This window comes from Lampetra fluviatilis, chromosome 10, assembly GCF_964198595.1.
Source record: "Lampetra fluviatilis chromosome 10, kcLamFluv1.1, whole genome shotgun sequence".
Lineage (NCBI taxonomy): Eukaryota > Metazoa > Chordata > Hyperoartia > Petromyzontiformes > Petromyzontidae > Lampetra > Lampetra fluviatilis.
In genome coordinates this window covers 10,557,637-10,585,098 of record NC_136284.1, presented here as the reverse complement: position 1 = coordinate 10,585,098, position 27,462 = coordinate 10,557,637, and the positions used below count along the sequence as shown (strand labels likewise).

At 45.1% G+C, this 27,462-nt stretch overlaps 1 protein-coding gene across 1 annotated transcript; it reads right to left on the bottom strand.

Moving 5' to 3' along the window:
* Nucleotides 1-4,561: 4,561 nt before the first annotated feature.
* Nucleotides 4,562-27,192, bottom strand: LOC144934568 (insulin-like growth factor 2 mRNA-binding protein 1). The gene is given in 18 exon segments (XM_078860502.1): nucleotides 4,562-7,532; nucleotides 7,799-7,912; nucleotides 8,195-8,326; nucleotides 9,454-9,528; nucleotides 10,168-10,281; nucleotides 12,728-12,811; nucleotides 13,612-13,759; nucleotides 14,429-14,551; nucleotides 14,995-15,129; nucleotides 16,217-16,321; nucleotides 18,100-18,140; nucleotides 18,142-18,274; nucleotides 19,194-19,257; nucleotides 20,588-20,639; nucleotides 21,399-21,447; nucleotides 21,845-21,905; nucleotides 26,661-26,844; nucleotides 27,072-27,192. Coding segments are annotated over 17 exon segments (1,701 nt in total). The 5' UTR covers nucleotides 26,836-26,844; nucleotides 27,072-27,192; the 3' UTR covers nucleotides 4,562-7,436.
* Nucleotides 27,193-27,462: the final 270 nt, after the last annotated feature.

Sequence of the window (27,462 nt, the reverse complement as noted above, 5' to 3'; positions counted from 1 at the left end):
ACACATCGTCACAAATGTCTGACCCCCCCTCCCCCAGGTGCGTGACGTAATTTATGGACAACCCCTACCACAGCGTACTGCATTGTGGTGTGAGATTGTGAGTGAGAGTGTGTGAGTGTGAGAGTGTGTGAGATTGTGAGTGAGAGTGTGAGAGTGTGTGAGATTGTGAGTGAGAGTGTGAGAGTGTGTGAGATTGTGAGTGAGAGGTGAGTGACAGTGTGAGTGGGGAGCGGTAGTGTAGCGGTTAGTGCTACGCTGCGCTACGAACTTGGCGACCCGAGTTCGATTCCCGCTCACGGCAAACAGCAGTGACGATTATGTGAACCGGTCCTGGGCCTCCCCCAAGTCGACTCAGCCTCAAATGAATATCTGGTGCGATGTGTAAACATAGCCACTAGGGAGACAAATGCGGCCGGGCTTGGTGCTGACCACCCACCCCCTCGTGTGCCGCACCGGCCTTCATAGGTGCTCGCTAACAGCACTTGCCCCAACAGTCTGTTACAGGATATATCTTTGTATTTGTGAGAGTGGAGTGGATGAGTGTGTGTTTTTGCATAGTAGGGGGCACAGGTGGTGCTATCTGCCAGTCATCTCAGTCAATCAACTCATGGCACCTGGGTCTGTCCCGTGACCTCCTGTCAGCGAGCCTTAAACACTTCACGTGGCCTCGGAGTGCACCTGGCCTGGCACGAGCGCCGTGGTGACGTCACCACCACTTAGTGACAAATGGCGGTCTTTGTTGTTGTTGAGCATGTGTAGATGATCATGGAGATTAGTGCGTGTGGGTGAGCGTGGGGGTCAGTGTATTGGTTAGCTTGGATATGAGTGTGTATGTGTGGGTGAGCTTATTGGCGAGTGTGGGTGAGTGTGGGTGAGCGTAGCGGGTGAGGAGTGTGACAGTGGAGTAGGTCATGCCGCTGGCCCCTTGGTAGCGAGCAAGAGGAAGAATGACGACCTCAGCCCCAGGACCGTGTCCCTCGGTGCCTCTCCCAGGGCCTCGTGTATCCTGCAGGGTTTCAACACAAAAAGGTGCCCCCGTAGAGCCTGTTGGCAGACTTTCTGGACGAGCGCTGCTCACGAAACACCCATTAAGACCGGCGTGGCGCACAAAGGGGTGATACACAACCACACTAGTTGCTCGTTTCAGGTCTGAGTCGACCTAGTGGAGGTCCAGGACCGATTCAGATATCACCACTCACTGCTGATGTTCGCCATAACTGGGAATTGAACTCGGGTAGCAAGGTTCAATGGGCTGTGCACACTCGACTTTGCTACCGCAGGCCTCAGAAAACCCCCATAAAATCGCGAACGTATATGCAACAACTACAACCGCCATTTGCCATTAAGTTGCGGTAACGTCACCACGGCGCTTGTGCCAGGCCAGGTGCACTTTAAGGCCACGTGAAGTGTCGAACGCCCGCTGGCAAGAAATCACGGGACAGAGACCCAGGTGCCATGGGTTGACTGACTGGGATGGCGTATAATGCACACAAAGACGCAAGCACAACGGACAGCACCAGAGGTGACCAGTCGACTTACGGGTCAGGGAACTGACCCCAGGTTTCAGCCACCAGTGACTAACCCAGTTGTCTTGTATACCAAACGTATGGTCTCAACCCAGTGATCAGTGGCTTACGTAGAGACCTGCAGACTTAAACAGCTACCTACAGACTCGCATAGACTGAGTTGTGATTAAACCGGGTTTTCAAAATGTCGCGAGTTGATCGCCTGCGCCCAATCACCAACGCCTGCTCAAAACAACCATCGCGTGAAATTTAGATTTCTCACTAAATTTTCTAAAGAAACGCCATCTCTAAAGGGCAAAAGTAAACACGTATTGCCATGTAACAAATATGTATTCTTGTAGGAGGGCATGTGGGAAGGTGAGCAACCTACTACGTAGATAACAAAAGGGTCGCTGGAAGGGATCTCGGAAGTAGTTCTGTAAAATCTGCTTCCGTGGCCCTTTCTCTGACATGGGGGGGGGGGGGGGGTGATGAACTGCTCGGTTGAAATTTCCGATCGGAAAGTCCATCGCGTGACATCGATAGCATGATCGGAATAAACTCACGAACGAAACCACAGCGTATTTCGTCGTGGGCATTGTGGGGAGGAAACTGGAGAATCCGGAGAAAACCTGAGGAGATGGATTCAGTCATCCGTTTGCCGAACTGCCAAATTGTGTGTATGTTGAACTTCTGTTGCACCGTACGTAGCCAACCGTGCTAATCGGTGGTGCGGGGGGGGGGACAACAAACTAAACACAAAAAGCAGTTCTAGAGAAATTAGTTTTCAATCTAGAACATACTGGCCACCTTGCAGACCACAGGGTTTGGGAGGACGTGATCTGTCAACCCTTGTTTCCAAAGCGCTGGGGTCGGACGCCTGCCCTACCAATCCCCGCGGAACTCCCCGTGTCTGCTCACCTCTGCGCTATCATCTCGTCGAAGGCTCTCGCGCACTCGGGGTGGCGCTTCTTCATCTCCTGGTAGCTGGAGAAGGAGCTGAAAAGTCCCACGATGTCAGGCACTCGCATGTAATTCACTCCCTCGATGCTGGTGTCTCTGGTGAACAGATGTCGTGGGTAGCATTACGAATTATCGTCGTCGTCGGCGTTATACACCACTGCTCGGTTGAAATTTCCGATCGGACACTCCATCGCGTGACATCGATAGCATGATCGGAATAAACTCACGAACGAAACAACAGAGTATTTCGTCGTGGGCCTTGCGGGGAGGAAACTGGAGAATCCGGAGAAAACCAGAGGAGATGGATTCAGTCATCCGTTTGCCAAACTGCCAAATTGTGTGTATGTTGAACTTCTGTTGCACCGTACGTAGCACCCGATTCAAGAGCCGAATGGCTCACAGGGCTATACCTAATGAACTTGAACTTGAACCATCAACCCATTCATCAAGTCCTGATCCTGGACCGCGCTGTCGCCATCCTAGAATCTCACCCAGATCCGGAAGAATGCGGATGACTCAAAGTGGAACAACGTGAACGTCCAGAATAAACACCTCCTCATTCGAGACCTAAACATCGCGACCTTCTGGCTTTGACTTTCCTCGAAGACACCAGTCGTGTAACCAGCGACCACGTCAGAACATCAACAGGCCGATGCACACACCTCCTTCATGAATGGAAAGTTAAAGACAAGCCACCGCAGTGCAAGTGTAGCCATGTAGCGATGTACCGTAGAGTGATCCACTGAAGCCTGCGCTCATTCACTGGGGAATAGCACTCACTACACCAACTCTCAGCTGAAGCCTTCTCGTGGCTAGCAGACCTCGACATATTTCCACACGCAAGAAGATAATTACTCTTTGTTTTTTTCGGTAAAGTCACGTAGGTAAAAAAGTAAAGAAATGAAAAACAACTAAATTAAATCACGTCATTTCGGAGGCAACACAAGCTTCCGTGACTTTCCCGAAAAAAACCAAGGAGTATGAATCCTTGCAGTTACAAAACTTCAAATCTAGAAGAAGACAATTATTAACGAATTAATTACCTGTGCAAAGTTTAAAGTTCACAAGACCCACGGCAGCGCACAATACAAGCGCGATAATAGAACAGCGCCTGCGATGTTGACATTCTGATGGAAAGGCTTGAGAGCTGTCCTTGACAAGAAGAAGAAGACGAATCAAAACAAGACCCCGGTCGACACTCTGCGCGTGTAAGAGGGCGCCAAGCTGGACGACTTCGCGTGCGCGCGCTGTACGCACACAACGGGATTCGACCAATTTTGGCCGATCCAAAGTTCGATCGATATGGTGAAAAATGTAGCTGCTAGCCCCGCCCATCGATGTGGTTTGGCTTCCCTCGGCAGGAACATTGTATTAATTCTGTCGCGGATTCATTATATCCTGTTACAGCACTCTTTTGCAATTGGAACGCCTCCGCGTCCCACGAATTCGCCGTACCGGCTCAGCCTTTTATATTAAAGCCCCCCGCCCGGTTTTTGCCATTGGCTCATCGGTCTCATTGTGAAATATGGGTCACCTGTTTCCAACTGTGGATTTTAACTACACCCCCCACTTGGCTTAATCAGGCCTGATAGACACCTCTGACAATAGTTGGCTGATAATTGAATCAGTGGCAAACCTGTCCGGACCAGTTCTACCACCCTGGGTCAAACGTATTAAGCCGGTACGGACGAAGCGCTCATTTATCCCGTGACACTGCTTTGATAGTGGAAAATAATCAAATAACCTTTTCCAAACGCCAGTGATCTTTGGTTAACTAGTTAGGGGAGGACATTCATGCAATGTTTAAAGTGTGAGTTGGTTGTTTAAAAGGTTGCAGAACACAAAGCTTAGTAATTTGTAGAATCGTATGCTTTATGCACTCATTACACAATAAGCATGCATTTAGGATCAGAGTAAACTATCTGGAATGTTACTGTTTCTTAACAGTTATGGAGATGTAATTATGTTTTTGAATCGGTGTGTCTGCTTTATGACCATACTTTAAATAACACCAACTCACCAGCTACAAAGCACATTACACCAACACCACCACCACTTCTGTCGATTACAGCAAACGCGTACTGGAACAAAATGCTCAAGTAAACCAGAAGTGTCCAAGAAAATGTTTATTCAATCTTGAATACAGCCATGTAACCAAATTGGCATACGAGGTGGCTGGCTGCCTGAAAATTTTCCAAACGCGACCCTGGTCTTGGATGGGAGCCTCGGCGACCGCAAAACCCACTTTCCCCACGGTTCCATCGTCAAAAAAAGAATTCCCAACGGAGCTCGCAAAATCCCACAACCCAGTCCCTTGGCTTCAGCCCAAGTCAAAGCAACGGTGCAATCAGGGGGGGTGGGGGGCTTCTCTTGCATACCGAAAGGCACACCACTGTAGCCAGACTCGTGAATGTGACCGGGAGAAGACAAGTTTGTTGAGAACACTTGGGTGGTGTTAGCGAGTCCAAGTGGAACCGAGAGATACGGATATTTTGAGAAGCCACACAATGGATGCAAAGGACAATGTTTGCACATAACGCGTTGCTCTGTGACGAGACTCTGCCAAAACACTCCGCAGGGAATAATTTTCAACGCCACGCTCATCCACCAGGATTGGGGGAGGGGGGGGGTCACCGGCGGCTAAAACGAACCTGTGCTATATTCTTACAATTCATTTGTTCATTCCACACGGTTTGTTCCAAGACCGGGTTGCACGCAGCCACGCCGCTGGCTGGCATTGGCCACTGGACATGCCTGAAGAAAAATTCATCCGCGCCACTTAACCTGCTGGAATGATTTCAAGGTTTCTTTTAAGGATTTAAGGCCGCTTGGTTACCGTACAATGCATTTTCATGTATTTTTTTTCATTTGCATATACTTTTTGATGAAAACAAAAAATCTAATTCACCAACATTTCAGTTGTGTCACGTTGAAGGTGTTTACTGTAAATTTGTGTGTATCAATTATCCAAAAGAAATTAGGAATAGTCGGCGCCTCCAGTGCGGTGTCAATGTAGGCCCTTTCGAAGTTCAAAACTACGCTACAACTTACACGTGCAGCTTCCACCATTAGCACCATTTCATACAATGCAGCAATTACCATTAACTGTAAAATAATAATAGAAACAATACCAACAATTAAAAAAAACAATAACCAAGGGTAAAAATAATAAGTGCCTTCAAAACGAGCATTTACCGTCAAGTCGACGCACATTCGAGCGATATTTTAAGCAGTGCGCCTTTTAGGGAAAAACAGCACCAAAACAAATTCCGTTCTTTCTGCTCCCAATGCCGTAACATCAGCCACCATGAAAAACACAGCGCTTCACTAACTCAACTTCATATTAACCGTGCATCACCTCCGTCACACGCGCCACCCCATCCCCGAGCAGATACGCTACTGCGTGTAGTAGTAAACAGTTGTGGCGCAACAGCTGCCAGATTAATTTCTTGCGGCAACAAAATACAGGATTTTGAGATGACGCTTTAAACCGTACGCAGACACGCGTCGTCGTTCGCTACAAAAAGGGGAGAGTGGGCGCAGCATACGATTTGAAGTTCTCTGCAAAGCCAGTGAGAGCATGGTTAATGTGAACTTGGTGATAAACTTGCGATGCCATTATAAAGGGGGCGGATATTGTTGAGGTTTCCCGGTTTGAGGTGTTCTTTTTTAGAGGTTTCTTGTTTTGACTGCAACAGGGGAAGGGAAAAAAAAACGCACAGACTCGTCCCGAGCGGGCTGTGAGCTGCCTGGGCAACACGTGCCCCCATGGAGTTTTACAGAATCCCAGTTTCCAATGAGACGTTATGAGGTACCAGTGAATGAGGTAGCTGCTGCTGCTAAGTCACAGTCTTGGAAGGAAGACAGAAGTGCACGCACGTACGCGCGCACACAGAGTGTGGGCCAGCGTCTAGAAAATCATAACGAAAATCACCTGCTTTAGTGTTACACGTTCCAATTTGCTAGTTTACAAATTGCCTTTCAGCACAGTTTGTGCATTAAAAAAATATACCAACTCGTGTCAATTACAAAAAAAGCAATCTCAAAAGCAACAATAAAATTCCTACTATTTTATTGCCTTGTACTGTGGAAATGTTTTTTAAATGTCTTTTCTAGACGCTGACCAACGGCATACTTTTTTTTGGTTTCAATAAATGACACGGACCAAACACGGCCAACAATTGACGTCGAACCGTTGTCACGCAGACTGAAACTGCTGCGTTTGGTCAACACAGCGGTGAGGAAGGAAGGACGCACTGACAAGGGGGGGGGGGAGGGGGGGGGCACACGAAGCTGCGGTGAGAGAGCTGCGTGAGCAAAGTGCGCCCTAGCCCCCCAGCACCCTCTTCCAGCGTTTGGCAACAGTGTGTACGAAAGTAGCAGAGACTGTTCGGAACACGTAGTGTTTTTTTGGCCTCTGTGGTTGGGAGCAGACTATTTGAGAGCTTTCGGTAAAACACTCTTTGCGCTGGAGATATCTAACCCAGTGGGAGACACTTGAGAGAGAAGAAAGCACAGTAAACATGCTCGGTGTTCCTAGAAACAAACTTCAAGCCACATGGCGACTCCTGGCTGAGCCACGCTGGTCCGAGGATTCACTTTTTTTTCTCCTTTTTTTGTTAGAGGAATACAATACAAATAAAATAAATGAAAACAATTACTAATCCCGAAGAAGGGATATGCATTTTTTTGTGGGGAGCAAAGGAGCCGAGAGAGTCAGAGGTTTTGGAACAGGGAGAGGATCTCTCTAACATCAGTAAGAGAGGAATATGAAAAGGCACTTTCATCCACCCAGGTATGAATACAGAAAACAGGTGGTTGTGTGAGTGGGTGAGAATCATAGGGCTCGCTGACAAGACTGCCTCCACAATCCAACCAACCATCCCTGTGGTTCTGCTCACTGAAAAACCTCCCCCCCCCTTCCCACTCTCAACCCCACTCCTCACCCTTCCTGACATGGCCCCGGTTTTAATCTTGCTCCTGCTGCTGCTGCTTGCCTTGCCGAAGAGGACTGGGCCTCTGTTTCAGCCGAGCCACGATCTCACGGATCTTCCTCTGGGCCATCTAGAGAGAACACATTCCATTTGCACGATTAAAAAAGACCATTCAATTCGCACGATAAACATCAGCTCTCATACAAAGGCATACATTAAATGTCCTTCTCAGCTAGTGGGTCTGTGCATGTCTTTACGAATGGTGGCTGCGTTGTATTGAGATATATGGCATTTACGTTTAAGCAGTCAACGCGCTCCACCTTGCCGGTCACCGCATAACAAAAATCTCACGACGATGCCACAAATAGTGTGGACATACAGCTGATGCCATCGCACCTGGCTGGCGAAGAAGTGCCCGACAATCTTGACGAAGATGTAGTCGTCTTCATCCGGGGTCTGGTCTCGCGGCACCAACACCTCGGCACACGTCAGGTTCTGCAGCTCGGTCACCTGTGCCGTCAACGAGGGGGACAAGCATTAAAACGCACACTCTGCATTCATTAAGGGGAGGAGACCGGGGAACAGGCAAACAAATCGAGAAAACTAGAAGGGGACGAGGACATGAAGACGAATGGAATGACAACCCAATGAGGCCCATTGGTGAAAACTGAGGTGTGAACCTCGCCGTCCACCTCGCCGCCCTGACCACACCAGCGGCGTCGGATGTGCCCCCCCCCCCCCCGTGCCACCTCCCCAAATGCTACGTGCCCCACTCCCTGCCCCCCAGCTCACCGTGCGCCCTCCTCGGCCGATGACTCGCCCGGCTGCTGCCGTCGGCACCTTGATGCGCACCTCCAGCCTCACTTCCTCTCGTGGGGGCACGAAGTTCTCCTCCTTCAGCTTCCGGAAGATCCTGCCCTGAGCCTGCGCAAGTGATGGACAGCAAGAGCGTCGTTAATAATGACGACGGCGGCAATAATCGTCGTGTCACTCACTCGCCTGTCCAGGATGACTATTCGCCCAGGAGAGGAACCTCACAGAGTCAGGACTTATTTTCAAAGAGGATCCTGCGCTCATCGGGGTACGTTTGGCCAATTCCACCCGAGATTGCTTTGCTTCATTGTGGGAAAAAAATTAACCCGTAAAAAAAGTTTTTCACTATAAATCCTTTATATGCGTGTTCAATGGGCCACAACCCAGCCCATATTGGTCTTTGAAACAGGCGGCTAGAGTCCTCTCGTCCTCTGGCTTGAGATGGCTGCCACCTATGGGTCAGATGATTGTCTGCCACCATTAAGCAATTGGTAATTAAATATAATTTTTTTTTCCTAAAAGGTGTAAAATTTTGGAAAAAAATGTTTTCACCAAAATACACTGTCACGCACAACGAGTCTGTGTGCAAAATGTCAGCTCGATTGGATCACGGGAAGTGGGTTAAAAAACGACCTAAAGATTTGTACGGTCGTAAGCAAGCAAGCGAACTTAATATAAAGGATTTAAAAAGAGAAGTCCTGAAGAAATCTGGGCATTCAAAGGAGGGGATATTTCTCCAAGGTCCGCACAGATGGGTTTCACCAACCCACTTCGACAATTCCATCTCTGGCAGTCCAGCAAGGTCTGGAAATTTCACAAATCTGCATGGTCGACGAACCCTTGGCCTCCACGGTGCTGAACCACAGGTTTGTACCAGCACTGCTTGTTACTTTCTGTTTGTAGCAGAAGTTCACTATGTGGGGTCCGGTGGTTATTATCAAAGGGCGACAGCAGAGAGCCAAAAGCCTCAAATGGTTACAGCATTAGTGGGTCCCCATAAAAAAAAAACGTTTCATGTATTCAAGGCTGGCTTCTGTGCTGATGAACGTGCATGATATAGCATCCAGAACGTCAACAATAATGTGCACATAAAAAAACAGTCTTACGGGGGTCCATGGCAAATTCCAAGAGCAAACGAAGTATTGAATAAGACGTGAATATAACATGTGAATTGTTGTGAAATTTCAATCCTGCTATAGGCACGAGATATTTATTTTTATGCTCGGCTCAAAACCCACCTTGAACTGAGCCTCGGCATGGCCTGTGATGATGACCATCCTCTCCTTGCTCTCTGGAGTTTCGGCCGGGGCGATCTGAGGATGACAACACAGCTCTACAAATCAGTGCAATACTATTTTAGAAAGATTTTTAAAATTTTACTTACCAGGTTAAACCCACCAAACTATTAGCTCTTTTTCAGAAGCGACCTGGTCACAAATGACAGTTCAACGAAGTAGCTTATCATGTGGAAATTTATAGCAGCCAAATACTCTAACTGGTAGTAGCTCATACAGAAATATGTCTGGCCAAGGCAAATATATACATATTGCCGATATGAAAGCAAGATACACAAAAGCTGGAGAGGGGAGCTGTACACAATCTCAAGACAATGAAAACTGATTTCTTTCTCACTGCTTTTGTGTTTAGTTTATTGTCTTTTCCCCGCAACTCCGATTAGCACGGTTGGCTGCATACGGTGCGGGAAGACATTCAACATACATACATAACCAATAACTAGCTGAAAGAAAGATAACAGAAAACCACCTGGAGAAAAGATTCAAAAGATTGGTCACGTGTACAGACACCGCGAAATGACGCGACATCACAACATCTGTAATTGTGACCCTTTGATGTCACGTGGCCTGCCAGCCACATCACAACTTTATTGTGGCCCGCTGAACATCAGGGCCGAGTCATCCTGTGCTACGAAACCACAACGCCGGCGACCGCACCTTGATGTTGGCGCCGGCGAAGCGCGCCAGCTGCTGGATGTGCTGGCCCTGCCGCCCAATCATGGTGCCCACCGCCTGTGCCGGGATAAGCAGGAACACGGTCTCCTGTTCGCCCTGCATGCACCAACACGCGCACGTGCAAAACAGAAACATGCACACGTGCATTTGCTATACTGGTGTTTTAAATCGTCTGCTTTGAGATTGGAAGTGTCCCAAACAGTATGAGGATCATTGCTAAAGATGTTGTTCTTGGAAAGACATATTTTTTTATTCTTGTGAATTGTATATTTGTAAATTATTTTTTAATTGTGCGTTTTTTTTATATCTGTAATTGTTTGTTATAGTGATAAGAAATGTTTAAAGTGTGTGCTCTCAAGATGCCTTGGGTGAAAAGTGAGCAATGTCCTTGCCAAATCCTGGCCAGCTCTAAAACTCAACCAATAGATCCCTGTATTCACATATTAGTACAAGTCACTCCATTTATCTTACTGTTTTTGTAATTTAATTATTATTGCACCGTTTAATTACAAGTAATGTGCAAAAGAGCCAACTTGCTGCACGGAATGTGTGAATTAACATTTATTAATGTGTGTGCAATGTTTAAGACTTAAATCACACGAAACTTTATTTTGCTCTTAATTTCTACTCGCTTCATTGCTTTACTTTATCAAGTTTTACGTTTGTCATTTTGGTGACCCAAGTCACTTTTGCAAATTAGATTCATCCTCGTCTCTCAAGTTCTCACGGGTAAAAAAAAAATCAACTTCACTCGACTTAAAATGTGTTTTTCCACAAAAAGTAATCGCCAGTTTCATCATCGTCATGCAACTAATGTATGCTAATGTCATTTATTTATAATACAAAAATTCAGCCCTTTGTCAATCCACATGCTGGAAGGCCTGCCGATGCTGTTGTCAGTTGCGCGGGTTATCGGACCAACTTCACCACGCTGGTCAATGCAGGTTGGTGATATTACTGTGCACTGTCAAGAACATCATGAGATTTCTGCATTGGGATGTTTGGCCAAATTAATGGAAGTGCGTTCTAAATACAAGAAGAAATTTCAACTCCCAGAGAGGACCAATGCGCATTTGAGTGTTTAACACCCAAATGCGTCTAAACACTCAAATGTCTGAAAAAATCGGTTCACAAACCCACTTGCTAGACTGCCACTTACTTGCTGGCCACCTCACAGCCCTTGCCCCCCCCCCCCCAAATCTCCATGGTCTGGTTGGACAACTGAAAAAACCGCCGTTGGCGAGTGCATATTTAGGCCAACGCGGCAGACACAATCTACCAGCATTGTTGCCGACTACATAACACCGGGTAACTCTTATGGTTCAGGTGAAATCGAAACACAAGGAGGTACCTGCCATCGAGCACCAACGCGCATAGCTCTGAAACCACAAAGCGACTCGCTGGGATTTGCAAGGCAGTGCACACATGAACGCGTGCAAGGCCACCCATGCACATTACACAACACCCAGGGCACATGCAACGCGCGCAGAATTTTCACGGCATGCTGCTCAAAAAGCACGCCAGGCAGCTGGAGCCCGAGTGAGACCGACCACAGCTGTTGCAAGTTTTTTCTGCTGTGCCACATTGCCTGCAGCTGTTCGTGCTTTCTAGTTTAAACGGCCATTCGTGCTCCGTCTAAGAGCGAGCGAGAACGCGGGGATTTCTTTGTTTCGGACTCACGATTTTCACGGTGCAAAGAACATGCTCATTCTCTCCACGTGCGTGTGTACGCGGGCATCCGACATTTACCACAACGTATAAGAAAAACATTCATTGTGGTCTTGGTGTTAAAATAACTGTCGTCACCAGGCATGTTACGAGTCACATCCCCCCGCCTGTTCCGTGGAGTCACGATCTTGGGTTGCATTTCGATTGAAACAATCGTTATTGTCTCATTTGTGCTGTCTTTTCTTCCTTGTTCAATCTACCTTCTACCGTGTTGTTGACTTCATTAGCCTGTGTACAATATGCATATCACCTGGATACATCTCAATCTACATGCTTAGATGCATTTAGAGAGAATACATTTTATATGCAAATTGTTAAACCTTCCCAATCAGCCTGTCCGCCCCTTAGAATTCGTACTTAAATGACACTGCAAAGTCAAGAAATGTTAATTCGTCTAAATATATTTCACTATCTTGTATTCAAAAAAAGAGGACAAGAATTAGCATTCTTGAATGGAGTAGTAGCATTCTGGAATGGAGTAGTAGCACACTGGAGAGCACACTGCACTGTGAACCTGGTGTCCTGAGTTTGACTACTGACCACGATTAATATAATTTAGCGAGTGATATCTGAATTAGATCTGAACCGGTCCTTTAACGATTTGCAATACCCGACGTGGTGAAGTATGGTCAAACAGCCCCAAGACCAATACGAGTTGATGAAGCCTTTTATCCAGCAGTGGATTGACAAAAGGGCTGTAAATAATTATACGGCTGTATGCATGTGCGCATGTGCGTGTGATGCATGTGTTTGTAACCGAGGAGGCAGACGACACGGTAGAGGTTTTGCTATACAGCAGTTAGCAGACGCTTACCCTGGGGGTGTTGGGCATGCTGCCACTAGGCGGAAACAGCCCCACCATGCCCAGGTTCATACCCGGAATGAAGTTGGCCTCCATCTGCGACACAATTAAAATATAACAATTTTAATTATATACACACATACGCACGTACACACACATAGCAGTCATACATATCTGTAATGCAATACATAACTGGACAGACAGCTGCAGCACAGCAATCTCTATTTAATGTGCTGTGTATATAGTGAAACTCCTCTGATCCATTTATCTAGTACTCATTACTTATTATCCATGCCACCAAATCAGTGTGCACAAATCCTACGATGTGTTGATCCTTACTATTTTCTAAGACTTTGCGATTTTAATAGAAGTAACCTGGAAGTACCAGCTAATGTATTCTATTGTCCATATCTCCATACCTTAACACATGGATAAACAGTCAATATTGATGAGAATAACTGGATCTACATTGATACTGATGCCCCTACATCAGTATCAATGTACCAATTCAAATAAACCATTTTTTCCTCTGATCAAACTTATATTTTAATTGTCCTATCGGCACCATGTCACAAGAGATAGAACATCCATTCAGAACTCGTGCAGAGCAACACCATGTGTTAGAAAATGGCTCAAAGAAGACCAAATTACCTTTGATCCACACAATAGAGGTAGCACTTTCCAACCGAACCCTGCCAAAAAGTAACGTTCGTCACACGACAGTCAATAATTGAACTATGAATTTGGAGCGGCGGCTACTACTTTACGACTTAACTTTAGGGTACAATTTTGAACTTGGTGGATGCGTTCCAGCCCAGCACCGGCGGTGTCTGCACGCGAGCTTTGGCACGCAACTCGTAAGAAACCGCAGGAGGAGGGGAAACCAATTCCTGTACCTCGTTACTCACTTGAGCCGACTCGGCGTCCCGGTCGCACATCTCCCAGACCTGCTTCACGATTTCTGCTTCGGCCTTCATGCACTGCTCCGTGCTCCCGTCCAGAGAGATGGTCCGCTCAGGGTTGTACATGGACAGATCTTGCAGACTGTGAGGAGAAAGGCAACGTTACGCGCTTTTGCGACAACCAATGGCGCCATTGCGTCCAGTGCAAAACAAGGCGTCAACGTGTTATGACGACAGAAGAAACCGGTTTTATGCGACTTGATGTCGGCCAAAGATTGGAGGGTTTTACAGAGAAATCTGCTTGCGTTTAACCAACCGAATTGAACAGGACTAAAGCTGAACGAGCAGTCAGAATAATCCCATTTCTCAAACACACATTGATGCAATAATGTATAAAATAGATCAGGTCTGATATCGCATGGCTAATTTCCACCCCCCACAAGTGTCTGGCTTCACACACTCCTGTCTGCCGCAAAGCAAATGGGCTTCGGAAAAAACAAAGGAATGGATGATAACCGACTTCACTTCACAAACTGGTTTCCGAACCTAAAAAAAGAGCAAATAGGAATACAATTCTGAAATTTCTAAAACCCCAGAAAATTAGCAGGGTGAAAGTTTTAAATCGCTTTTGTTGGCTTAGGTCAAAAAGGTCAAAGTTTTTAAAATCATTATCAAAATCAGGGACCCTTTTCTTACCTTGTAGACTATCATGGATAATGCTGCTTTCTCTTCACTGAATTTCAATATCGAACTCTGTGCATACAAGCCATATATGCTTGAGCCAATCCATCCCTCAGGTTTGCCATCTCACCGGGAGATGGTGATCTTCGTTCCAGACTCCTGCTCGATCCGTTTCAGGTTGCGGCCCTCCCGGCCGATGATGCGACCCACAAAGTCATTGTGAACCAACAGCTTAAGAGGGATCTCTCCGGAACTGTGATACACGTACAAATAAGCGTTAATGTTTACATGCACAGGACACACCGATGACCAAATCATATGGAATGCACACAATCTCATAATATCTCAAAACTAAGCAGGATACAGCTTGCATAGTACTTGGATAGGTGGCCAACAATCATAGCTTCGGGGCTGCAGGGTGCGTAGCAGAAGCAATGCAACAATACCCATTACTGTATTATGCTTCTATCGTTCCACATCTACCCCCACGATGGCATTGCGTTGAAAAAACTGCTGTATATGTAAATACATAAAAAATCACGGTTATACATGTAAACTGCTCTCATCTGATTTGGTGTGGAATCAGAAGGGGTGGATGTGGTTATTATTTTTATCCATGCCAGATACCCCCTTTTATCCATGCGGTAAAGCAGAGATGGATGCTAACCATACGAATTTAACGCGAGCGAGTCGTACAAGTTGGTGCTCTTGGCCTCGTCGCGAACGATGTCCAGGATGAGGCGGCACGCCTCGATGGAGCCCTCCTCGCTCGAGTGGATGGTGACCACCTTCTCCGCCGAGCCGCTCCACTCCTTGCGCTGCACGTCGATTCTGTCTCATTCGAACACGCGCGGCGCACACACATTGGCGTCGGTCGGCGGTTTACAACGTTGCGCACCGTGACGTGGCACCATCCTGAGAAGTAATGGGTTAAACGGCGGCTTTTCAAATTCCTAGTCCTCGTAAACCTTTCCACATTCATCAATATTCCATTGAAATACAAACTTGTACATGCTGCACATAGGACAAAATTGCTGGCTGAAATTTAGATAGTGATTTAACGGACGTAATTTTATTTAAAACTGGACACACACAAGATCTTTGCAGCAATTTCAATCAGTGATCTGTCACAAGGTATGTGTGTTCACCAACCCCCAAGAAACAGATGCATTGTGTAAAAATTTTTTTCCGAATTTTACAGAAAATGTAATCAATCCTGAAAAAGGTACCATTGGCTTACAAAGACTGGGGATTTGGGAAGCCCTGGGTTAAACCTATTGCACTCAAACCACGCCAAGTTTAAATTGCTCTAACAGCAAGCGATTGATTCTACAGCCAGTGAGCCAGCTGCAGTGGCACACACTTGCAATCCAGCGCTTGAGAGAGGGGGTGAGATGAATCGCACACATTTTGAAATGCACCCCAACCTGTTGGATTGCAGGTTGGCCAGACGGGAGTACAGTAAATTGGTTTGTGAACCCATCTGTGTGGCAATTGAGTGTCAGCCCCTTATGTATTGCACTTTTTTTGTTATCCTGCATCCAAGAGCTCCTTTAAATAGAAATGCCCAAACTGCCAAATGTAGGAGTCTCCTAAAATATACTGTTGAGACTAAGTGAGGCTCTGCTGGATAAATTATAATCTTAATTACAAAAGCTTTCATTCATTTATTTTAAACGTCAAACTATTTCACCAGGCGAGAGAGACCGGGGAGAAAAGTCTCCATTGTAACGAGCGACTTTGGAAAATATGCACTCTTATTAAACTACACAAATTCATGTGCCGGGGAAGGTTAATGTCCAATGTGTCTTTAAATCCATGTTTAGCAGCACAGAACACCATGGGATTACAAAACACTAGACGGAATGTGCCAAGAGCAGCAGGAAGGGCGGGTAAAACTTTAGACGAAGGTACAAACTTTGAGCGCGACTCCTGCGTGATTTTCTTGATGGTGGCACCTTCCTTCCCAAAAACGGCTCCCAGAAACTGGGCAGGAACCAAAATGCGCACGGGAATGTCCGGTCTGCTGGCAGAAAACACACGCTCCTTATAAAAAAGGCATCGTTTCGCGTTATCCAGCTGAACAGGTACAGTAAAAACCTTGGATTGCGAGCATAATTCGTTCCGGAAACGTGTTTGTAATCCAAAGCACTCGAATATCAAAGCACTCGTATATCAGTTGTGATCACGTGATGCTCGGCAGACAAAGCGTATACACGTACCGCGCTTGTTTATGAAATTAATATTTAGTAAATTTTTGCTCGTCTTACAAAACACACGCAGACCAAGTTACTCGCAATCCAAGGTTTTACTGTAATTAAAATAGCTATCAACATTACGTGCAAGCCTGTAATGATATGCAAACTCGACTTTAACAAATACGTTTTTTACGTATTTTAGCAGCTTGGCAAAATCCATAGCTGTCCCATATTGTTATGCTTCCACGTCTCTGCTACTCGCTTTACCAACCCATACCGATCAGCGTAACGCATGGTCAACTAACATCCACAAAGGACAAGGGGTGGTAGGGGAGCCCTCATCCAGCAGGAAATTGCCAAAATGTTTGGCTATACATGTACATTGTCCCAGTTAGGAAACCCAACTTCATCACTGCTAAGCAGTTCATTAATATTGCTGTACATTAACTATTAGTATTATTACTTCACACAGAAAACTGCAAAAGGGGTTATTATAGACATTAACAGCCAGACTCGGGTACAATATATGTGATTGCAAGGATAATTGCTTGTAAGATGGGCACAAATGCCCATCAATATATCACCCACAATACAAAGCACCCACACTTAATCTGTTCTGGCTAATGTGGGCATTCATGACAAGCAGCACAGTATGACAACATATACGCCACAGGGCCACTATGTTCAAACACATGCACAAGCATCCAAAGTCGATGTGAAACTCTATTTTAAACGGCATTACAGGTGTCAACATTTTGTTTTTTGCTGTTGAGCACGTTGCGTGTTTGACAATTACTGTACAATCGGCATCATAAGAAGCAAGCTGAATTCACAGAAAAGAGTACAGCCTTGTTAGAAAACAGCGTCAAATTGTTTCCATAATAATTTACTGGGTGGCTCAGTCAAGAGCATTGAATTGGCACCGCCGAGATGGAGCTATCTGGATTTTAGCCACGAAAAAAATCGCTTTGCATCTTCAGTGGTGACCAAAGACCTCACGAAAAAAAACAATTGTATCATTGTTTGTTTATCATTCAATGAGCTTATACGAGCTCTGAGAATTAAAAATGTGTTTGATTGGCGTGCACCACTCTTTAAAAGGGATATTTAAAGGCGTTTGCCAAGTGTGGATTAAGAGGCCTAACGAGGGGACTTGAAAATTAGTAGCGACATTTGCGGCCATTCTGACAGTGATGTCGTCTGCTAGGGCCCGTTGTAAAACATGGCAATGTACTTGTAGATGCAAGGGTTCCAAACGAAAAATGTCCAACTCCTGAAATAACACCAGACCAGTTACAATTGTAACTGCAATATGCAATTAATTACCATCATAATGCAATTGTGATGTCAGCTAACGATGTTGAAATCATAATTATAATTGCAACCAGGTCTGCTTGACGTATAGCACCAATTTAAATGCGACAAAAACAAGCAACAGAAAATAAATCCGGGTTTTGAACCCAGGATCTCAGCAATGTTTGGCTCCGTGCTCTGACCTTGAGCTTCCCTGTTAACCTCAAGTCATCGTTCTAATTTTAATAACGTAACAGCAGCTCAACTTGGGGACTTCTGTGAAGTGGACAGCTGTGATGGTCATCTTTACCCTTGCCTGGGCGCATCCTGTCTGGGGAAGTAGCCCCCCCCCCCTCTTGGGGTTCCGCATCGTACGGCTGTCACCCGCCTCGCGAGGGCTCTGGTTTGGCACGTCCTCGTCCGGAATGTACGACGCCTTCAGCTGCCGGCTGCTCACCTCCTTGTTATTCAGCATGTCCAGGGCACTGTGCACAACACACACGCGTAGATAAGACAACGATGTTCCACCCGCAGAGCCTCCCAGACCGTCACGGCAAGAGCCGGAAGCGAGCACCTATCAAGGAGTGCAGAGCACAAGAAAGTGGTGTTGTAGCCAGCACCACGCCCGGTCGCCTCGTCTCCCCCTTGTGCCGATCTTTCCACAATGCAGCAGGTACTCGTTGAAGGCCGAGTACACCTAAGGGAAGGCCTAGAAGATGTTCAATATCCAAGATGTTCACGGGATCACACGCCATTGTAGGGCTTGAGACGACTCCCAAGTCTAAAGTCACATGATGTCGGTGACAACACTTGCTACTCCACTACAGTTCCATGCAATGGGGCTAAGTTTACAAAGGGCAGTGCAGCAAATCGATTGTTGTAATGTATCATGCTCCATCTATGCGCTCAAGCCTTCACCAATGCGCATCTACCAGCATGCCAAAGTATGTCAAGTAGATCTCACCGAAAAGTGCCACAACCCAGGTCATGTGACAGAACGAGGGAACTGATTAGTCAGTATCCTAATAACTTTTAATTGAAATGTCCTATTCGCCACTTTCTAAACATAATTATCACCACGACTATTTGCAACCGATAGCAAGGTAAAAATAAATGCACTACCTTACTTTAAGGTTTAAAAACATTGCTACATTTTGGGCTTCCAATTCAAGTTTAAAATACACTTCATTATTTTACTTACTCTGACCGTAATGATTCTCAAATGTGCAAAATGTGTGTTTTTTCAGCATGTCATTTGAAATAATTGTAAATAGTGAAATGCACGATTGATTTAATGAAATGGTACCGATCGGTGTTTTTCACATGCCTCCTAATCCACACTTTTTTTTCACAAGTTAAACCATTACCTTGAAAACAAAAACCTCAACGAGTGTGAAGGCTTACATCTCCGCTTGTTCCTTGGTTGAAAAAACAACGTTCACCACTGTGGAGGATCCTTCAGAATTTACTGCAAGACACAATTGGGGTTCATTATAATTTTATTAAATGGCCGCATGTTTTGTTAAACCTAAAAATACTACACAGTGTAAGACAGGAATGTGTCAGAAACAGCATTTACATAGGCATAAAATCAGCATAGTGGTGTAATACTTCAAACACTTTTCAAGAGAATTTGAGAAAAGATGGAAAGGCCATCCCCAAGCAATTTTGCAAACAGTCGTAATTAAAGGGTGCCCTGGAATATCTTGAAAACCCTAAAAATCCTCACGGTCCAGAAAGTGGGCTGAGGAAAGTGAATTAAATGCGTAAAAATAATGCATTACTTATTTCAACGTGTGAAAATCTGTGCGGAGACCATCCAATAACGATCAAAAATGTGTAAAGCTTTCCCATGATGCCAGCATGAACAATCAAATACATGAGTTATCACAATGTCTTAGGATACCTAAAAGCAACTGATTATTTTTGTTTTATAAATCAGTGAATGATAGAGTATATATAACAGCTGTAGGAGTCGCATGCAACTGTCACATACATGTACGAATCGAAACCCGTGGTGGCGAGATGTTAACTACATCGCCTGGTATACAGGAGGTTGTGGGTTCGATCCCGACGCTTATGCCTGTATATTTGGACTGTGCATGTCTTTCCCCGTGGATTTGTATCTAAGTTCTCCGGGTAATCCCTCCACATTTAGAATCAGCATGCGTTTAGAGTATTTGACTGCTATAAATTTGCACATTTGTAGCCAGGTCGCTTATGAAATATAAATCTCAGTGGGCCATATCCGGTAAAATAAAAAGTTAAGTTTTTAGCTTAAAAATGATCACTTCAAAAATATGATTCGATGTATCACAAGCTGAAGAATTAATATTAATCAATTAAATCGCTACACCCCTACTTTTAAGATCCTCATTCCATCCAAGCGTCAGCTATCCAAAGTTCAGCTATTTTAAACTAAAAGTAGAAGTAGAGACTACGTCAATAAATCTTCCAATTTGTTTTTGTAATGTCAAAAGCCGACGCGCCACAATCATTGCATTACACCACACTGCACATTCCGTTCACATGCTAAATATAAATGCGCCAAATTATGCGTCTGCCCATTTGATTTTTACAAACTACGCACAATGTGTACGAATGAAACGTCGTGCGAAGAAAACGAACACAAGAACACGATCGCCAATTGACAAATGAGACGGCACAAATGAGACAAAAAATATCCAACTGTTCAAAGAAATTGCGACTCCATATTGAAATCTCATCAAATCCGACAGAATAGGCGAATCATCAGATGCGCGTGGATGTGTCAATCTGCAGGGGCGGTGGGGACTCACCGCGATTGCAGCTCTCCACGCTGCCACACTCGGCCAGAATGCTCAACAGCTCCTGCATGCCAAACAGAGACGATAAAGAATCCCCATATAGCAGAGTTGTTGGAGAAAGCACTAGGATGGGAGCAACTAGGTGGAGGTGTTGCCAGCACCATGCCTAGCCACCTTCGTCTCCCCAGTGCTGATATTTACACACCAAACTAAGTATTCATGAAAGGCTGAATAGACCTAGGGGAGGTTTGAGAATGATTGATTATATTTTATGGAGATCGTGACATTATTTTTACCAGTTTTTATCGTGGCTTCCCTAGGTTCCACAGATAATCAGTTGCCTTTGTTTATATTTTAATTTTATCTTTGGTTTTATTGCATTATCACTGTTTTACCTCTGATGTACAGCGTGAGAAATTAACAATTTGAAAGGAGCTTTGTAAACATGAGTTTATTATCATGACGGATTCAGATATTCACCACTGATGTTAGCCATGGCTGGAAATTGAACTCTGGTTGTAATTGTCATAGCGTAGTACGCGAACCACTACCCCCCCCCACGAGAGAACAACAAATGCCACCATATGCCAGTGACGGTGACATCACCATGCAGCCCGGGCCAAGGCGCACTTGGGCCGACAGAACACACAAGACACGCACGCCGCCGTAGACAGCCGGTCGACGACAAAGCCGCGCGCGCGGCTGGGCGCATGGAACGATGCCAAGTTAAAAAGCTTGTGTGGCGAGTTTTGGCGGACCCCCTTACAGCTCGAGCACGAATACCGCTGCGAGCGCACGCGGACGCGCCTTCAGCATCACTCACCTCCCACTGCAGGCTCGACGGAATGTCACGCACTTGTATTTTACGATATCTAAAATGGGAAGCAAAACACGTGCACGTGTCCGATGTTAACAGGCTTGATACTTACAACGTGTATATATTTTTTATTTTCTAATACAAACAGTTTTGAAAAATGGTAAGTTGATTTGATGACTCTGAGCAGCATTTAAGTGTAATGCGATTTGAAAGTACAGTAGACCGAGCAGTATTATGTAATGTATTCACTTTAATAAAGATCACCAAAGGAATATGAAAATCATTTCTTACACAGCTGCTTTTCCCCTCAAACACAAACCACTATGCTCCCGGTCCACGATAAATTAACAAGCAATGCAGTATAAAATAACAGCCATTTAATTAATTTATTACATTATGGACTGTGATTCGTGAAATGCAACTCTGCAAGCACATGCAAGAACACCGGTTACCTCTGCCACCTTGGCACGGAATGCTCGATTTCAATAGTACTCCCCTGAATCTCTGCCTTTCCTAGAAAACAGAAAAGATAATGACCTTAATTATTCAATTACAACTGGCAGGAAACTTGGTGTTAAATTGCAACAGAATATGCAGCAATGAATAAAGTTATTTCCACCGTTTATTTCCACTTTTATAACTAAAGCCATTTGGCTTAATTTTCACAACACACAACGTCAAAGGATACCCCGACAAAAACACAAGCGTTCATATTTTACAAGTGCAAATGCCTTCTTCCATTTACACCTCTCTTCCAATTTAGTGTTTGGAGCGATGCACGCACAACCCGCGCTCACCGCCACACTTTGCTGCTCTGGGGGGGGGGGGCAAGCAACAGGGCAAGGGGAGATGTTTTTTTTAAAAGCGGTCACTTTTTGTTTGATCACTGGCCAACGTGGCATGTGTTTACCCAATTGCTAGAGGGGTGGGAGGTGGTGGAGGAAGAGAAAAAAATAAACCCAAAACCCACTTTCAACCGTTTACTATGCATTGTCATAAACTTTCTTCGATAATGCGTGGCATTGATTTTGCAAGTGTCTGCGCATAACATGACAAACACAGCGGTATTTAGTCGGCTGCAAAGCCCATAGGACGTTAAACAAACAAAAAAAGGGAAAACCGTCACGTGGCCATGTTTTATAGAAAGACCTTACAGTACAGCGAAAAAAACCAAAATGCCACGTTCATCCGTTTCTGAGGCCTGCCCCGGACTTTGTACACAGAAGCCTTGCGCTAACTGGAAAAATGTCATGCGCATGCTTGCACGCGCTCGCAAGCAGCTGCGCCGGCTATTGTACACGCAGTGTACTTTGCGGTGTGCCCCTCGACTCCAGAACTAATTAAAAAAAAAATCCCTCGCTCCAAATACCAGCACATGAGCTATATAATAACATCCAGCTATGTTTCTTACTTTCCTTAACAGCGATGGGAATAAGGATTTTTAAGCACGAAACAACCAAACAACGCATTTGCACATGCGTTCTACATAAAACTGGGATGAAACGTCGTTCTCTGCCATTGCGTGTGCACATACTGAATTCTGTTTTTTTTTACCCAGGACAGTCACACTCAAAGACATTTTTCAAGATGGTCCTGCAATGTGGGATGTTTGGCAACTTCCTTTAATGCGTTTTGGCATATGGGAAAACATCGGAGCACCTGCAAAACCTCCACGTGCAACAAGCTAACACTGAAAGCTCTGCACAGATAGGTTGAATTAATCCATTGCTGTACCACCATGTCCTGGCCACCTTGCAGTCCAATCCTATAATGAGTACCATGCAGCCCTCTCATTCATTTGCTAAAAAGGCTCCACCATACAAAAGTTCCAAAACCTGACAAGAATTGCTGCATTCAGGGCGATTTGGTCATATACGCATGAACACATATGTAGTCTAGATTTGAAATGGTACACACTTGTATTGTCATTGACGTTTAAGTGGGACCTTAACAGAGTAAATGTCCTAAATATATATAATTCTCAAAAACACGTGAAAATGAAAAAGGCAAAGGTACATCTCCTTTCATCCCAAGGCCACTTCACAAAATGGTGTAAACGAGAAAATGTTTTAATGTTGTTTGCAATTACGGAATAGAACTACCAACGCAGTGAACGGGTATAGAGAAAAAGAGTATTTCTTTGATTATATCAAATAATGCCTAAAACTAAATAAAAATTATTAAATGCTGTATGTGACAAAAATAAATACCAAATGCACAAGTCAAAAGTTAAATTCGTTATGATTAAATGTGTAAACATAAATTGCACAATAACAATGTGGCATTGATATAAATCATTTACACTTCAAGCCGCTTTTGCCTGAAAGATCACAAGGCGCTGTGCAAAACACGCAAATGCAGCCTCAAACCAATAAAATCGAACCCCAAAGCAAAGTATTCAAGAATCAGAACAGGCCCATAATAGTTCATTTTAAAAAAAGTGAAGTTAGAAATCTTGCATTGCATGAAGCATTTTAAACCAAAAAAATTCTACAAAAAGCTGAGAGAACTCAAATACCAGTAGCAATAAAATGAGCTACATTTATATGGTTATAATTACAGCATAAGAGATATAGGGAACTTAAGTGAAAAATATTTGAATTATAATTTCAATTAACTAAATCATAAAACAATTGACCTGCTAAGTAGTACTCCACAAATTAAAAATCAAAAGTGAATTAAATTCCTTTTCACGATGAAATTAAACACAGGTAAAAATGTGGAAAAGTTTAATAAAATAAAAACGAGACGAAAAAAAAATCCATTAAAACAATAGCAAGTCACCTTTTAAACAAATGTACCATTCAATTTCACTGCACCAAGACCAACTGAAATCAGCTGATGGGTTAAATTCAGCATTCACAAGTTTAACATTAGAGCTCTGCTAAGTATATTTTTAACCAGAGGAAACCCACGCATATCAGGAATAGCAGCACTCAAAAGTGCTCAGATGTGTCACAAATACGCTTGGCTCTACTGCCATCCCTCGGCCACCTCAACAGGTTGATGGCCTTACAACAGCAGACACCTCTGCAAGATCCACGAAACAAAGGGTTGGATTATAGGTGTACAACACACCGCCACATCTGGCTACATTTACACCAAAAAAACATTTCTTCCGACTGCACAGAACGTTGATCCACGTTAAAGTGATGGATGTGTTTTTTATCATTGCACTACCTTGCTTAAATCAAGAATAATGTATTGGCAGATTTTCAAAACAAAAACCCAATCATCCATCACACTTGAAAACAATGAAAAATCCATTTTGAACTCTCAGTGCACCACTCCATGTGTAATCAGATAATAAAATTACTTCTGAGATCTCACTTTTATACACATCCTACTATTAAACGGCAGTCTTATGGATAATTAAATGCTCAGTTGAAATTTAAGAAAATAAAGTCTAATGTTATCAATGGCAACCTGGCTGAGAACAACTTGCTAAAATAACCCGGTTCAGTTACAAGAAGCTGAGACCCATATTCAAGCTCAGGATCTCTCCACAATGTTAACTCAGTGCTTTGACCCCTGAACCACAAGGTGACCTTATGACTGTTTTTAAAAGCCAATGAAACACCCACCCAAAACAATCTAAGTGGGTATCCTGCTGAAAGGAGCACGAAGAAGTGATGCTCACCACCTGTTTTGCAACCCTCAGCCAGTGGTGGAAATTCCATCTTCCTGTGGTAAGGTTGAAAATTAAATCAATAGGAAAACCACTTTTAAATTCCTCGTGGTACAGATTGTATTGACCCCTCCCCACCTAACCCCACCTGCAGCAATTGATCACAAAGTCACCCAGCCACAAAGAAACCATCACAAGGTGTTAACGAAAACACAGATCCATGTATGTTGCTTTAACTGTATTACCCACAATGTATCATGAAGATGTGCACTGTAAAGTTACTAAAGAGGAAAACCAAATAATGTATATACAGTACTCAAGGATGCCCAACTAACCAGTGTCCAAAACTGTCACAAGTTTTAAGCTTCATTAACGGTAAACCATACCCTGTACTATAAATCGATGAGAGGTTTTTGGGTTAGATCATGTAAATGTGCTGTTAAACCCGCCACCACCCAACGAGATAGTTGGCTGTGTCGGGTGGTGGCGGGTTTAACGGCACATTTATATATTTACGCGATCTAACCCAAAAAAAATCTATATTATGGATATTGGTCGCGAAAGCCTTCTACGTGTTAAACAGGCTATACATCGACTTTTACTCAGTTTGATGCCACTAGTGACATCATAGAATGTTTGCCTGCTACACGACAGGAACACTACCAGAATCATCCTGGAAGTAGCTTGTAAAGACTTTTAATAAAATCTAACTTCATTCAAACTTGGTTTCAAAAAGCCAGAAAGACTCTGCGTGTTCAGTGTAGTTTCAAGATAATACTCGTTTGTCTTTTACAATACAATGGGAGTGTGTATGTATGTCAACCGCGCTAATTGTAGTAATGCGATGGGCCAACATAGATTGCGAGATTTACCACCAGTAGTGTACTTGCGTGCGTGATTACACAATTATTAAAGGAGCCCTTCTTAGCTGGCAGATGGATGGATAGAGACGGATGAGAAATGTTTCGATGAATATCGAGTTGGATGAATGGACAAGGGTTAATTGAATGGGACTAGCGGATTGGATGTGTATATTGACGAATGTGGCAATTTTTGGGGGGATGTTTGAACGAGTTGGTTTGCCCAGTTGATGGATGTTATTGTATGGAGTGAATGAATTGGGTTAGACGTTTCGGATAAGAGTCTAAACCGGATGGAAGCACGGGGTTATGGACGAGTGGCTGGATACATGGCACACGAATTAATTATGGATCTCCGCCACCCCCACACGGATTGAAACGTTGCCGTTCCTGCTGTATGGATGGCCGTCGAGATTAACAAAGTAGTTTATTACTGATGGGATGAGAGAATCGACGAATAAGGCGGGCGGTGGGGGGACATGCTTATGGGCCCGACTGGCTGAACGAGAGTTCGTAACTTGTTAAACGCTCGAGTTTACTGGGGCCAGCGTGCGGTGCGGAGAGAGGGGGATGGGGAGAGAGCGAGATGGGTTTGGTGGGAGTAGCTACAAACATAAATAACCACGACATCACCGGCGGGGCCGAGACGGCAACAAAACCACCACCACCACGCGAGACTTTGGAGGTGTTCGGGCCGCACGGGACGCGAGAGGTCTCTGCGTGTGGCCCGCGTGGGGAGGGTGGTGATGGTGGTGGGTGATGGGGTACGTGTGGCCGCACCGGAGAGCAGGTCGATGGCCTTCTGCGCGGCCCTCTCGTCCGCGCAGTCCACGAAGGCGAAGCCCCGTCTCAGCACGAAGCGGCCCCGCGGCGGGACGCCCGCCTCCGTGAACACCCTCTCGAGATCAGCCGCCTGTGTGCCCTCGGCAAGGCGCCCTATGTACAGCTTGTTCATGCTGGGGTCCTTTAAACAAGCAGCAGCAACAGCAGAAGAGCAGCTTCAGTATCATCGGCGTCAAGAACGCGCGGTTTTAATTGCGCGCAACGCCGTTTTGCAAAGCTGAGGGAGGCGGGGTGGGGAGGTCGATCACGCACCGGAGAGGAAACTTTGCTCGTCAAAAATATCGCGCTTAGGAGTTAAATCGTCGAGAAATAACGAGCGCCGCGGAGACACAAGATGGTCGGGCTCACTGTGGAAGCGCGACGAGCGGCCGATGGCTCGAGGCGACGGCGGGAATGGACGGATTGAAATTGGAGGCGGTGGCGTCGGTGACTGTGGCGCGGATGGCGGCCGAGCTGGAACCCCCACTCCTCCTCCTCTCGTGCTTCCCTGCCCCTACCCCGCACCCACCCACCCTGATCTGCTCCCTCCCCACGGGAATTAGGGCAGTAAGCCGCGGTGTTTCTCGATACAAAAAATGGAGGGGGAAAAATAAGAGTGGAAACCTATTGAAGAAGGACAGCAAATGCAACAGAAACAATGCAAAATATATAAACGATTTGTTGTAAGAATGAATAAGAAACTGCACCCACTGATTGATTGAGTTACGTCACGCCCACCTCGAGCCGTTAGCGCCGCCTA